Consider the following 14,410-nt stretch of genomic DNA (forward strand, 5'->3'; position numbering starts at 1 on the left):
TGCCGGCCCCTGCCTCACACAGGCAGGTGGGCACTCTGTGAACTGCAAACAGGTGACAGACACAATGCGGGCCCCCGCCTCACACAGGTGACAGACACAATGCTGGCCCCCCGCCTCACACAGGTGACAGACACAATGCTGGCTCCCGCCTCACACAGGCAGGTGGGCACTCTGTGAACACATGGCCGTACGGCTTGTCAGTAAGACCCAGGGTCATGCTGATGGGCAGAGCCCACGCTCACACAGAGTCAGGGACACAAGGTGGTGCCCACAGCAACAAGCTTGTCCACGTATTCAGCCAACCAGTGCTCACTGAGAAACTACTCTGGATTGGCCCTGGGCTGGCCGAAGGGGACCCCACTGTGATAGATGGACACGGACCCGCCTCCTTGGCGCTGCCACTCTCCCAGGCAAGTGCATCCTGATGGGTTCAGGCACTCCGCCAGATGTGGTGGTGCACACTCACCATGGCACCAAGGTCCAGGCAGGGGTAGCGGGTGTGCTCCAGCCCCAGCTGGCGCAGGCTGACGGGGCCCAGGGTGGTGGGCAGCTCAGGGCGCAGGTCCATGGCCCACACGTAGCGCAGGCAGCACAGCGTCATCCCGTACAGCAGGATGCAGGGCGAGCACAGCATGGCCAGCTGATGGCGGCTGCGCACTGTCCAGATGAGGCAGGCCCAGAGCAGCAGCACGAAGGTCAGCCAGCTGTGGTAGGTGATGCTCCACACCTGGCGGCAGAGGGGGCTGCACAGCCGCCCGCGCACCCCCCCCAGCCAGCCCCACACGTTGTGCTGCAGAGGAGGCCGCACAGCCGCCTGCGCACCCCACCCAGGCGGTGCCCCACACCTGCCCACCCCCCATGGCCACCTACCATCATGGCAATGAGTGCACACACGTAGCTCTGGTCCATGATGAGGTGACCCACGCTGTGCAGAGGGGACGCCTCCCTAGGTTCAGCCTGCTTGGGCCGCACTGCAGATGGGGGCAGAGGTCAGCTCCAGCAGGGTGATCTCCAGGCCCCCCCATCTGACTATGCCCTAAAACCTGGGCCATGGGCAAGCGCACAGCAGGAGGGACAGGCCCATGGTAGCCATGGGGGGCTATGGGCAGAACACGTGGGGTCTAGCAGTTGGGCTGACACTGCCCTTGAGCGTGAGGCATCGCCCTGCCAGCACCTGCCATTCTCTGGATGTCAGTTTCCTTGAAAGGGTGGGGTGCACAAGGTGGGCCTGACCCCCTTCCAGGTCTGTGCATCTGAAGACCCCTGGGAACCCCGCCCCAAGGCCCTGCCTTCACTTGCCTCATTCAGAAACACATTGCAAAATGGAAAATCAAGAGTTACGGTAAAGAAAGAAAGCAGCCAGAAAGAGTCCCCAGGCCTTTCCAAGGCGAAATGGCCAACACAGAGTTCCCAGGCTGGCCCCTGCCCACGACAAGTGGCCTCCTGGGGCCACAGGGCCACCTGGAGTAGCTCCCACAGTGAACAGAACAAGATGGCACAGCCACGTCCTCTGGGGTGGGGTCGGGGGACCTGGAGACCCCATGGGGTCTCTGGGGTCAGCAATACGGCCACGTGGCTGCCCTAGGGGTTGGGGGCGGGTCAGTGACACCGTCACGTGGCTGCCTGGGCACCTGACGGGGCAGGAAGCAGAAGGGTGCTGCGAGCATGGGAGAGCGCCAGGCGGCCACCAGGGGGCAGCACCGGCCTCTTCCCGGGCAGGTGGGACGGGAAGGCGGGAGCGCAGGTACTTACGGGGTCGCTGCCGGACGGGGCTCTGGCCAGTCAGCTCGTGCACGATGCAGTTCTCAGCCTCGGTGTCAGGTGTGGTGGCCACCACGTGCTGTGGACGAGCAGCAGTGAGCTGTGCAGGGCCTGGCCCCGTGCCCCCAACCACCTGGCTGCTCACCTGCACGGCCTCCCCGTCCTGGGGCCACTGGTCCAGCTCAGCCAGCTCCAGCTCAAGCTCCCGGGCATCGTCCCCCTTGGCCGCCTCCTCCCTCTGCAGAGACCAGAGCCGTGAGCCCAGACCAGCTCCATGCCCCACCCAGAGGCAGGAGGCCCCGAGACCGGCCCCATGGGGCGGCCTGGCCTAAGCCCCCTCCACCCTGAGGGTGGCGGCCGCTCACCTGGCTGGAGGGGTGGTGTGCGCGGAGCTTGCGCAGAGAGGCCGTGGCATAGCACAGCAGCAGCAGGACCCCGGGGCTGGCGTACGTGGGCCAGTCCAGGCTGGTGTTAAGGACTAGCTCGTGCGGGCTGGAGCAGTTGGTGGGACCCACAAAGTCCTTGAGACCCAACACCCTGTCCATAGAAGGCCTGTCACTGCCCACTGCGCACTGCCCTGGAGGCAGTGGGGCCACACGGGCTGGACGGGCCAGGTGGGCAGGACTGGGGCAGGAGGGAAAAGGGGCTATGTGGTGAGCCCTTACCTGGCCCAGATGCCGGCAGGCGGGAGCAGAGCCTGTGCAAAGGGTGTCTGGTAGCAGTAGAGGCAGATGAGATGGCCGGCGCCAAAGCAGCCCACCACGATGCAGAGTCTGCTGAAGCCCAGAGCGCTGATGGGAAAGTGGCAGGCCCACCAGGTGCAGATGGCCAGGAAGACTAGCAGGTAGACACTCGACAGGGCCGAGGGGTGAGCGATACCTGCAGGGCGGGGCAGGGCTATACAGATTGTACCCAGCCAGTGCTGTGTCTCCCACTGTCTCTGCGACAATGGGGGAGCTCTGAGACCCCTCCCAGTGTGGCTGCCAGTGCCCCCTGCCGCGGTGAGTACCTGCCAGCGCAAGCAGTGTCACAGTGAGGGCCCGCCCAGCAGCCACTAGCAGCCAGTGGGCTGTGACCCGGAACCGAGCGGCCAGCCGTGACCTCCGCGTAGGGGCCAGCATCGGGGTTTCCTGCAGCCCGGTCAGGGGGCCGGTATCCACATCCCTCTCGTCATCATCCTGCCAAGGTCACAGACAGGAGGAAGGTCAGGTGCGTGGCACTGAGGCCACCTCTCCAGCCCACACTTGCCGAGCCAGCAGAGCAGGCAGCGACCACATCCTCAGCCTCTGAGGGCCACAGGCCAGCCTCTGAGCACCGGCCCCAGCTGTCCCTGAAGTCCGGCCGACACCGTCCTCCTTCCTCACTGGAGCTCACAGGCCCTCCCGGCTTTCCTGGTAGCAGCTCCCATGCTGGCTGAAGACCCAGGGTGTGTCCTGCCAAGCCCTGGCACCTAATGACCCAGCCAGGTATACACTGACCTTGGACTGTCCCAGAATACCTCACCACCCTAACCAAGCAGCCGGGAGCAGCAGGGCCCCGTCTACACCCCTGGGGGGGGGTCTCTAGAGAGCAAGGGGGGCCTGAGGGATGTGGCCAGGCGCCACGGTCTCCTGGCACCCATGCCAGCTATGCATAGAGGTGAGGGGTGGCACCCCTGCTCTCCCTGACCGTCTGGGGGAACAGAGGTGGCCAACTGCCTAGAAGTGACAGCGCTGCCCGGGGTTGGGGGAGACACCTGCCAGCCTATTTTCCCCAGTCCTGACTACAGACTTCCCAGAACAGCTGTTTCCAAACAGAGGGGAAAGTCAGAGTGTAGTGGAAAGAACACAGCTGTCGTCAGATGCCCAGCTCTGCCTGCCAGCAGCCCAGCGTCCCCATCTGTGAGCCGGGGGCTCTCCTGGCGGCTGAGGCGCTGGACCCCAGGCTGAGAGCACAGGCTGTGGGGCTGTCGCTCTCCTCGCTGTGCAGGCTGAGGCCAGTCACTCAGCCTCCTGGGGCCTGTTCCCCTTCTGTCAAACGGGACGGGGGCTTGGTGGGACGGATAAGCCAGACCCGTCCCATCCTCACAGGCATCCAGGGCTTCGGGGGTGCTGGGAGTCTCCAAGGCCAGGGGAACGAGAGATGAGGTCAGGAGAGACTGAGGCCCTGCGCCCACCCGTCTCAGAGACCACACAGCAGCCGGGGCGAGTCTGGGTCGGATGGAAGGGCGCCATGGCTCATACCCGGGGCTCTCCCACCAGACCCCGGAGCACCAGGGCTGGGGCTGGAAGGGCTGAGCTCACCCCGCCCACAGCCTGGCCCGGCCCTGGGAAATCTTCCGAGCAGAGCTGTGAAAAATGAGCGATTCTGGGAGTGGAAAGAACAGAGCGGCTGCTGTGGAAGGACAGGTGTGAGGCCTCCGCCCAACCCTGACTTGGGCCCCACGCACCGCAGTGACGCTGCAGACGTCCCTTAACCCCTCCAGGGGCCGGTGCCCCTTGGGCTGGCTGGCACACCTGCCACATGGCTACACACGTGTGCGTGTTGCCCATGTGTGGGAGTGAGGGTTGCCCGGGGCCGTGTGCCCGGGGGCCCTGCCATGCTGGAGCAGGGGGCTCCCAGATCGGGAACTGTGCCCTGCAGGTGCCCTGAGTGAGGCCCCCATCTCACTCTGAAGTCTGTCCAAACTGGCTGCCCACTCAGGATCCCATCACACCAAGAAGATGACAAGAGTCCGGCCACCCAGCCCCTTCCCGGCAGCCGAGCTCCAGGAGGCTGGTGCCCCGTGCCCTTGCCAGCATGGAGGGGCTGAGGGAGGGGTGGGGCACCTGAAGGACAGGCAGCAGCACAGCCTCGAGGATGGTGGGACCCCCATGAATGCCCAGAAATGCCACTTGACCTCCAGGCCCCTGTTCCAGCCTCTGAAATTCAGGTGCCAGCCTTGCCCTGTGGTGTGGGGACAGGACAGGCAGGAGGGCAGGCCAGCTCTGCAGGCTGAGTGGGTGCACCCGACCCACTGTGTAGCTGGGGAGCCCCTTTCCCTCTTGGGGCTCCTGGAAGTCCAGGCCCACGTGCCTGGCAAGCGTCAGCTGTCTAATGAGCAGACGCTGGGAGAAGAGGTGGGAGGAGGCTGTGTGCCCTGGCGTCCCCGGGGGGAGGGGACAGGGAGCTCTCGGGCCAGGACACCCAGATGGCCATAAATCCTGGCTGAGCTGGGGTAGGGAGTATGAGTCCGGGCAGGGGCAGGAAGGCTGAGCAGTCTATGGGAGCCTTGCAGCCCCAGCTCACCCCTGCCTGTGGGAAGCAGCCGTAGGTGAGAGATCCCCAGGGCCAGACCGCCAAGTCACCTGAAGGCCTAGCCCTCTGAGGATACAGGCCCTGCCTGAGGCCCGTGGCTCTGGGGGCCGACAGCCCTCTTTGCCTGTCCACGCATGGGCAGCGGAAGCCGCCCCTTCTCAGCCGGCCTGCAGGGGCCTTCCAGCCAGACCCACTCAGCACTGTGGGTTCCCACCATCACGTGGCCCCAAATCACCCCCCTATTAAGAGTTTCTAGGGGCACAGATGTCGTCTTGGGTGTGGAGGTTTCCGGCCAGAGGCAGAGCCCGGCCGGGTACAAACGGTCTGGATGGATGATGGCGCAGGCTGGGCCCGGGTGCCGGTGGAGAGGACTCAGAACTTCCTCCCCTCTTTAACACTGACTTACAAAAGCCTACATTTGTGTAAAAAAGATTAAAATGCCCTCAAAATGGCTGACACCACGGCTCTCAAATGACCCCCCTGACACACGGGAGATGCATGTGTCCCTCACCAGCTCCCGCGCACGTGGGCTGTGCCGGGCGTTCCTTGCGAGGCGCCCACAGAGGCCGAGGCAGACGGAGGAGACCACGAAGATGCCCAGGTCAGGGGCGACCAGCCGGATGGCATTGGGGACATCCTTCAGGTCCAGCCTGTGGACAGCAGGGAGCGGCCACACTCAGACCAGGAGCACGGGTTTGGGTGGGAGCGTGGATGCGGCTCTAGGTCTCCCCCGCCCCCCCAGGGGCCTGAAATCCCCAAGGGAGGTTTGCAGGTGGCGGGCCGGGGGGCGGTGTGGGCGTCTTACCTTGTGACCCCTATGTGTCTCGAGAGAGTCTCCCAGCGGCTGCCTGCAGAGAAGGATGGGGGACCCCAGGTCAGGGTCTGCTCAGCCAGCGCCACAGCCTGGTCACCCCCGGGGATTTCACCTGCACCGTCCAGTTCAGATGTGACTCAGGCTGAGTTGACCCCACCTCCTGACCTGCTCACCCAGGAGACTAGAGGTCACCACAGGGCCTCTCCCTGACTCCCAGGATGGCTATCCCTGCCCCACGCCCTCAGTGACTCACAGCTGGGTCCCAGGAGCTGGTCCAGGTGGGGCACCGTGTGCAGGCAGATCTGGAGGGTGAGATGGGCTGCCAGGAAGAGCAGGCTGAGGCCCAGCAGTGCCCGCAGGAGACGGCCCGTGTGACCTGCAGCAGAGCAGGCGGGTGAGGCGGGACTCAGGATGGGGAGGAGCCGGCAGCCCAGGCCGCTCAGGCCAGCAGGAGCCCCCAGCCAGGCCACAGCCCAGAGGCCCGAGACTCAGGACCCCAGCAGGCGGGCCGGCCAGCCCCACTCCACACGCCTCCCTGGGGTCGCTGTTTTCACTCTTCTGACAAGGAGGCAGGCACCCTCCCGGGGGTGGCAGGATAGGCCTGGGGCCCCCGGGCAGAAAAAGTCCTCCCAGGCTCGGGGGTAACCACCGGGCCTTTGCTGGCCCATCCAGCAAACACCTGTCACTGCTCGGCGGTGGAAGCAGAGGAAATAAACACAAGGAGAAGTGAGCAGCTCCACCTCACCCCACGGGGGCCGCAGTCGGATGGAGGCTGAGGCACCGGGAGTGCCCCTGAGAAGCCGTGCCGGAGTGGTGGGGGGTGCGGGGCCAGGATGGCTGTTGAGAAGCGGGGCATGCAGCTGCCTCCCTGGGGCTGATGCTGCAAGAAGTCGTGTGTCTACGCGTGGTACTGAGTGACTGTGGCCGGCCTGGAATTTCAGCCACCTGCCTGGCACCCTGTCTCTCTCTGCGTACCTGTGCCTGGCAGGAGGTGGCAGCACCATCAGGTTGCCCAGCGGCCTTGTCCTGCTCCCAGCTTCCCAGCTCCCCGTGGCCCCGCTGGACTCAGGCCCCTAGCAGGGAGGCCCTGGGCTGCAGGGCGGGGGCTGGGCAGGCGCAGCCTGTGGCTGGGGGCACATGGGAGCCCTGGCTTCGCCTTTGCTCTCTGCATGCATGTGGACAGCTCACTCTCCAGGAGTCAGGACCAAAGTCTTTGGTCCAAAAGATTCTGAGTCCTGACCCCAGGCTGGGGACAGCTTTCTTCCCCACCCCCGTGCCTTCCGGCAGGAGCCTTCACACCCTCACCCTGGGCCGGCGACTTCTAAACCACTGGCCACTCCAGGCTACAGAAAATTCAGAATAGCCTGGGCCCTTCTCACAGCTTCCTGCAGCTCAGGGACAGCGAGGGTCTGGGTCTGGCTCTGGTCTGGATCCGAGGTGGTGAATGTCACCACCTCACCTGCCCTCTCTCAGCCTCGGGGTGCAATGCAGGGCCTTTGTCCACTCTGTTCAGTTTTTCAGGCACCATCGGTGTTAGATGACAGACTTGGGATTGGCCTCGGACACTCAGGCCCCCTTCCTGGAGTGATGGCTGGTGACCCATGGTGGAGGCACCTGCCCTGCTCATCCAAGCCTGACGGCCAGACAGCACTTGGATGCTGGGATTCCCTGTCCGCAGGCGAGGCAGGTTTGGGCCAGCTTCCCACACTCACGCCTTCCTGGGGTTGCCCCAGGCCCTGATCTGCTGACCCTGCAGCTATGACCTCTGACTTGTGGAGGGTGGGAGGGATGAGCAGGAGGGAAGGTGGGAGGAGGAATGGAAAACAGAGGCCTGGAAGGGAGGCTGCAGCCGCCACACGGACACGAGCCGCCACCTCCAGAGCAGGATTTCTAGAGGACAGGACCTTCCGGGGCCTCCCTGCCCCGAACCCACAGGGGCCCGGCCTCACTGCCCCGCTCAGAACCCCTGCGCCAGGCTCACACCTGCTGCCCCAGCCCCTCTTCGGCAGAGCACAAGTCTGGCAGCAGAAGGGCACCAGACAGGGGCACCAGATGGGCGTCCCGTATCCCCACCTCTGTACAGCAGGGTCGCCATGGGGTAACATGAAACCACTGACCTGGGGAACGGGCCCCTGCCAGGCTGGGCTGGGAAACTGGGCTGTGAGTCCTGCTCACTGCACCCTCCAGCCTGACGCTGAAGCGACCTCGCCGGCAGGGGCACCTGTGGCACCGGACACTCCGCGCACACAGTATTTGCAGAAGGCATTTTGAGTTCTACACACAGAGACCCGCAGGGCTTCTGCTGGGGCTGGCGAGGACCCTGGGCACCAAGAGCAGGTCTGGGTCCTTGAGTGCCGAGGCTGACAGGCTCCCTGCACACACGACCCAGCAGCCCAGGAGGAAAGTGCCTGACCAGAGACCCCCGAGCAGGGAGGGGCTCTGGGGCCACCTGGCTCCCGCCCGCCCGCCTTGCCCTGCACAACTGTGGTCCAGGACGTCCGTCTCTGGCTCCACCTCGGACGTCACTGCCTACACGTTGTCCTCCTCCTTCCTGGTTCAATTCTCGGGTGGCCAGAACATCCTGGTCTGCGCAGGTTACCACGACTGGGCCCAATCAGACTAGGGAGCTGAGAGTCTGCAAGGCACCCCGGGATGGGAAGCCTGTCCCCAAGAAGAGACACTGCTAGAGAGATGGGGGAGCCGGGACCTGCAGAGCAACCGAGGCCCTGCTGACCTGCATGGGGTGGGCAGTCACACAGAGGCTGAGGGGGCGTCCTGACATGGCCCTCTTCCCTGTCCGACGCACGCCCAGGGTGCAAACAGCATGACCTCAAGGGTCATGTGGCATTGTGCATTCCTCTACCTGCAGCCCCTGTCCCTGCCCACCCCCTCCCCCTCCCCCTACAGGTCCCACCCCCAAATGCAGAGCTGGGAAAACCAGGCCCAGCCAGGGATGGAGATCAGGCCACCGCCTCAGGGACCCTTTGCTGCCTCTTCCAGGAGCCCAGGAGCCCAGGAGACCCAGTGGGGTCTCCTTCCCCTACTCACACTCCCTCCTGGCAGGATACACCCTGAAGGCCACGGCCTAGCTCAGTGTGGCCTCTCCATCCTGGGAAAGGGATTGAGAGGAGGCTCGGGCCAGGGACACGCCCGGCTCTGGCCGGCAGCCGCCCATCAGCCTTTGTTCCTGAGCCACTGTGTGGCCCCGGCCCATCCGCTCGCTGCCGGAGGGAGCCCGTGGGGAGCTGACTGTTCTTGCCACCCCCATCCACGGCTGGGGAGGGCCTCAGCACGGTCCTTGCCCACCCAGGAAAAGGTGCAGGGGGCCAGGTTCAGTGGCCCACACCTTTGTGAGGCCGAGGCAGGTGGATCACCTGAGGTCAGGCATTCAACACCAGCCTGGTCAACATGGTGAAACTGTTTCTACTAAAAACACAAAAATCAGCTGGGTATGATGGCGGGCACCTGTAATCCCAGCAACTTTGGGAGGCTGAGGCAGGAGAATCACTTGGACCTGGCAAGTAGAAGTTGCAGTGAGCCGAGATCATGCCACTGCACTCCAGCCTGGTGATAGAGGTGACTCTATCTCAAAAAAAACAGAAGTGTGGGGCTCCCGCTGCTCCAGCCTGCAGAGCTCTCAGGAGGAAACAGGAAGGGGCGGGAGGCCCCGGGGCACTGGACTGGATGGCTCACAGAGCATGGACCTCCCCCAGAGCTGCAGCTCTCGGACCCTTGCACAGCCTGCAAAGGCTCAGGGGCCCACCACAGCAGCGTGCTGAGGAGCAGTCTGCAGGCATCTCCCACACCTGCTGGACAACACCTGCTCCCCACACCTGCTGGACAGCACCTGCTCCCCACACCGGCTGGACAGCACCTGCTCCCCACACCGGCTGGACAGCACCTGCTCCCCACACCGGCTGGACAGCACCTGCTCCCCACACCGGTTGGACAGCACCTGCTCCCCACACCGGCTGGACAGCACCTGCTCCCCACACCGGCTGGACAGCACCTGCTCCCCACACCAGCTGGACAGCACCTGCTCCCCACACCTGCTGGACAGCACCTGCTCCCCACACCAGCTGGACACCTCCCCACACCGGCTGGACAACATCTGCTCCCCACACCTGCTGGACAACATCTGCTCCCCACACCTGCTGGACAACACCTGCTCCCCACACCTGCTGGACAACACCTGATCCCCACACCTGCTGGACAACACCTGCTCCCACACCTNCTGCTCCCCACACCTGCTGGACAACACCTGCTCCCCACACCTGCTGGACAACACCTGATCCCCACACCTGCTGGACAACACCTGCTCCCACACCTGCTCCCCACACTGGCTGGACAACACCTGATCCCCATACCTGCTGGACAAGGGCTGGGCCTGATTGCTGGGGAGTGTGCAGCCCTCCGAGTTTGATCTGTGGAGTGTGCATGGGAGCCCCCCCAGAACCTGATCCACCAGCCAAGGGACCCAGAGTGCCTTCAGGCTGTGCCATGAGGCCCAGCCACCTACTGAGCTAGAGCTAACCTGTGGGATGGGGCCACGAGACGGGGCTTTTGAGACAGAGGATGGAGACCACACAAGGTTGACCAGTGAGTCTGGGGAGGGTGGCAGGGCCTCCCTGCAGGGGCATGGTAAGAGGTGGGAGTGGTCTCTCTCCTGACAGCAGGGTCAGCCCTGGAGGTGGGTTTTATCCTAAGGTAGGGATGGGGCTTCTCTGAGTCCTTAAATAACAAGCAGGTCTCTGGGAGTCGACCCCTATGGCTCTGCCTGCAGCCTCACCTGGAGCACCAGGGCCTGCGCCTGCTGCCCAAGCCCCAGTCCCAGCTGCTGTCCTCTCCTCCCTGCTGAGTCTGAGCTCAACCTCCAGACCCCCGAGGGTCAGGCTGACGCCTGCGAGGGGATCCAGGACCAGATGGCGTCAAACCTTCCAGCAGGGCCACGCCAAGCCCAGCAGCTGCAGAGATCATAAAGCTCTGGGCATGAGGCTCGGGCAAGCCTCACACTTTCCTCTCCCTCCCGGAAAACTGGGCAGTGTCTCTGTCCCTCAAGGGCCTCTGAGGAGGCTCAGGCAGGGAAGTCCTCCCAGGCCTCTCCAAATCTTCCCACCCCCGCTCCGCCCCTGGCCTGGCTGGGCGCCTGCCCTCTCCCACTGCTGATTAAACTGTTTCCAGTTGCGCCTGGGGCATGAAATATTTACAGAACACAATGCCAAGGGCCTGGGAACAGACAGAACCAGCTCCACAGAGCAAAAGGGAGGCCCGGGATGGGGACCACAACGGGGAGATGCCCACCCAGCCCCAACCACACATCCTGGAGGGGTTTGAACCTGGGGCTCCAGTGTCTCCCAGCAGTCTGCCACACTGGGCCCCTCCCCAAAATGCTTCTCTGCACCCCTGAATTGTACCTGTGATCCAAGATCAGTGCCTGTGCTGGGCACAGTGACTCAACCTGTAATCTCAGCACTTTGGGAGGCTAAGGCAGGAGGATCGCTTGAGCCCAGGAGGTTGAGGCTTCAGTGAGCTGTGATGGCACCACCGCCTTAAAAAAAAAAAAAAAAAAAAAGGCCTAGTGCAGAGGCTCATGCCTGTAATTCCAGCACTTTGGGAGGCCAAGGTGGGCAGATCACCTGAGGTCAGCAGTTCAAGACCAGCCGGGCCAACATGGTGAAACCGCACCTCTACTAAAAATGTGAAAAATTAGCCAGGGCCTGGTGGTGGGTGCCTGTAGTCCCAGCTACTTGGGAGGCTGAGGCAGGAGAATTGCTTGAACCTGGGAGGCAGAGGTTGCAGTGAGCTGAGATTGCGCCATTGCACTCCAGCCTGGGTGACAGTGCGAGACTCCATCTCAGAAAACAACAAAATAAAATACAAAAATTAGCTGGGCATGATGGCAGGCACCTGTAATTCCAGCTACTGGGGAGGCTGAGGTGGGAGAATTGCTTGAACCCAGAAGGCGGAGGTTGCAGTGAGCCGAGATCACACCACTGCACTCAAGCCTGAGCGACAGAGCAAGACTCCATTGTGCTAACCAACCCGTGTCAGCCTGACAGACTCCATCTCAACCTTCACCTCACCCTTCCTGCCATTTCTCCCTTTAGTGCATACCTGGGTCATGCTGTGCTTAGAGCTCTAGAGGCATATAACCATCGTAAGCAGATCCTGCCTGGCAGGCCCACCTGCGAGTGTGAATACCCTCTTAACTGATTGCATGGCAAGTACCAAATACCCGCCTTGGTAACCAGCAATCATGGGAACCGCTGGTGTGTACCTTCCTTAGTAACCAGCAATCATGGGAGCCGCAGGCGTGTACCCTCCTTAGCAACCAGCAATCATGGGAACCGCTGGCGTGTACCCTCCTTAGCAACCAGCAATCATGGGAACCGCTGGCGTGTACCCTCCTTAGCAACCAGCAATCATGGGAACTGCTGGCGTGTACCCGCCTTAGCAACCAGCAATCATGGGATCTTCCTGCCGCCTAGTTACCAGCCTCCTCATCTAACTTGCTTGTTCTGCTTCTGTAAAGTCTGCTTCAGCAAGGCTCCCCCTCCCCTTTCTTAAGCAAAGTATGAAAAGGAATCAAGCCCCTTCCTCGGGGCCGAGAGATTTTCAGCTGGAGCTGACTCTCGGTCGCCAGCAATAAATGACTCTCCATTGGAACTCAGCATGGCGCTTTCCTTCTGACTAGCTCGGGTATAACACCATCTCAGAAAAAAGAAAAAACTGCCCTCCGCAGAGCACCCTGAGCTAGGGGGGAGCCTGTGGGATGCTTAGAGCCGGACGCTGAAAGGCCAGAGAGCGACCTTCCACCTGCAGCTGGCAGAACAAGGGATCCCAAAGATGCCCGTGTCCCAGTCCTCAGAACCTCTGAACGCAGGACCTCAACGGCAGAGGGGAGGCAGAGTCCAGGCAGACGAGGAAATGGGGGCTGCCCTGTAGCTGATCTTTACCCAGGGAGGCTGGCCTGGATTAGCCGGGCAGGCAGGCAGGATACAGCCACAGGGTTACCATAGGAGGAGAGAGAGCAGGGTTGGGGGTGTGATAAACACCCCACCCCACGGCTCTGGAGATGGAGGGAGAGGCCCCAAGCCCAGGAAGGCAGGCACCTGGAGCAGCTGGAAGAGGAAGCAGATCCTCCCCAGAGTGCCCTGGAAAAACGCAGCCAGCCTGCTGCCTCCACCGCCTCCCAGGAGGGCGGTGCCCGAGAGCCCGTCCCCCGGCCTGGTCCCACAGTCACGCCCACTCAGTCTGATGGAGAAGGTCTCTTCCTCCTCCCTGGGGACCTTCCTTTCAGTGGCTCTTCACCCTCCAAAACCCCAAGGCCAGCAGAGGGCCCAGCCCCACCCACGTTTGACCAGTGGCCTTTGGGGACAGGTCTCTGAGTGTTTGCTCCACATCCTGGTCTCCTAAATCGCAGGCACAAGGATGGACATGGCCCTGCAGGGCAGGTGGGTGGCACATCACCGGACGAAGGATCCGCCGCCACCCTCGTTGCCCAGGCTGCAGCTCGGTACGTGGCCTGGCTGCCCTCTGTTCAGAGGACACAGGACAGCAACACAGTCCTGGCCCAGCTCAGACCCGGCGGTGGTTCCCAAAGGAGCCCCAGCCCTCCCCCTGCAAATGGGTCCAACCCCTCGGGGGGCAGTGGAGGGCGGTCAAGGAGGCTGAACCTCCCAGGCTGCCACAGCCTCAGCAGCCAGGAAGCATGCCTGGAGCCTGCAGGAACAGGTCTGAGCTTCCTGAGGGGCACCTGGGGCCCACCCACTCCCTGTGGCCTCTCAAGGGACACAGGGAATCCACACCCAAGAGCCCCCTCGACCCCCATAGCCCCTGCAATACGGATTAGAAAAGATTCTGAGCTTAGCTTGGGGTCTATAAATGAAAATAAGAAACTTTGATGGCTGGGCGTGGACGCTCACACCTGTAATTCCAGCACTTTGGGAGGCCAAGGAGGGCGGATCACCTGAGGTCAGGGGTTCAAGACCAGCCGGGCCACCATGGTGAAACCGCACCTCTACTAAAAATATGAAAAAATGTAGCTGGGCATGGTGGTGCACGCCTGTAATGCCAGCCACTTGGGAGGCTGAGGCATGAGGATTACCTGAACCTGGGAGGCAGAGGTTGCAGTGAGCTGAGATTACGCCACTGCACACCGCACTCCAGCCTTGGCGACAGAGTGAGGCTCTGTCTTAAAAAAAAAAAAAAAATTTTGGGACCCCTCATCTTTCATCCCGGGCTGTTAAAGGTGAGGAAAGCTGTATGAATTTTGGCCCCAAACGAATGCCCACACCTCCCACCCTGGAAACATGGGCAGGGTCCCCCTAGCTTACCTTGGAGGCTGCGCCGGGAGGGGCCAGGCACCCAGGGCAGCAGCAGCAGGAAGAGCAGGTAGACCAGCGAGAGTCCACTGAAGCGGAGCAGGCAGGCTGTGGGGAGACGGGGTGAGGGGGGTCAGCTTCGCAGCCAACAGAGGACAGGCAGTCCCCGCCCCAGAGGACAGCGCACCCTCAGCCCCGCAGCCAACAGAGGACAGGCAGTCCCCGCCCCAGAGGA

At 62.8% G+C, this 14,410-nt stretch overlaps 1 protein-coding gene across 8 annotated transcripts in view; it reads right to left on the minus strand.

Moving 5' to 3' along the window:
- PIEZO1 (piezo type mechanosensitive ion channel component 1) overlaps window positions 1-14,410 on the minus strand; it is a 72,853-nt gene that overhangs the window by 21,806 nt on the left and 36,637 nt on the right. For 6 of the 8 annotated variants that reach the window (XM_037733264.1, XM_037733262.1, XM_017513902.2 and 3 more), the window contains exons 2-11: window positions 14,188-14,283; window positions 6,105-6,227; window positions 5,843-5,885; window positions 5,549-5,687; window positions 2,771-2,939; window positions 2,427-2,640; window positions 2,127-2,298; window positions 1,753-1,999; window positions 871-971; window positions 467-727 (exon numbers count right to left, since the gene is read on the minus strand). In XM_037733264.1, the coding sequence (XP_037589192.1) occupies window positions 467-727; window positions 871-971; window positions 1,753-1,999; window positions 2,127-2,298; window positions 2,427-2,640; window positions 2,771-2,939; window positions 5,549-5,687; window positions 5,843-5,885; window positions 6,105-6,227; window positions 14,188-14,283 (1,565 nt within the window). The remainder of the gene's footprint in view (window positions 1-466; window positions 728-870; window positions 972-1,752; window positions 2,000-2,126; window positions 2,299-2,426; window positions 2,641-2,770; window positions 2,940-5,548; window positions 5,688-5,842; window positions 5,886-6,104; window positions 6,228-14,187; window positions 14,284-14,410) is intronic. The other 2 variants (XM_017513904.2, XM_037733263.1) reach the window with 1 other exon arrangement.

The sequence above is a fragment of the Cebus imitator genome, unplaced genomic scaffold (assembly GCF_001604975.1).
Source record: "Cebus imitator isolate Cc_AM_T3 unplaced genomic scaffold, Cebus_imitator-1.0 Scaffold509, whole genome shotgun sequence".
NCBI classification, from domain to species: Eukaryota; Metazoa; Chordata; class Mammalia; order Primates; family Cebidae; genus Cebus; species Cebus imitator.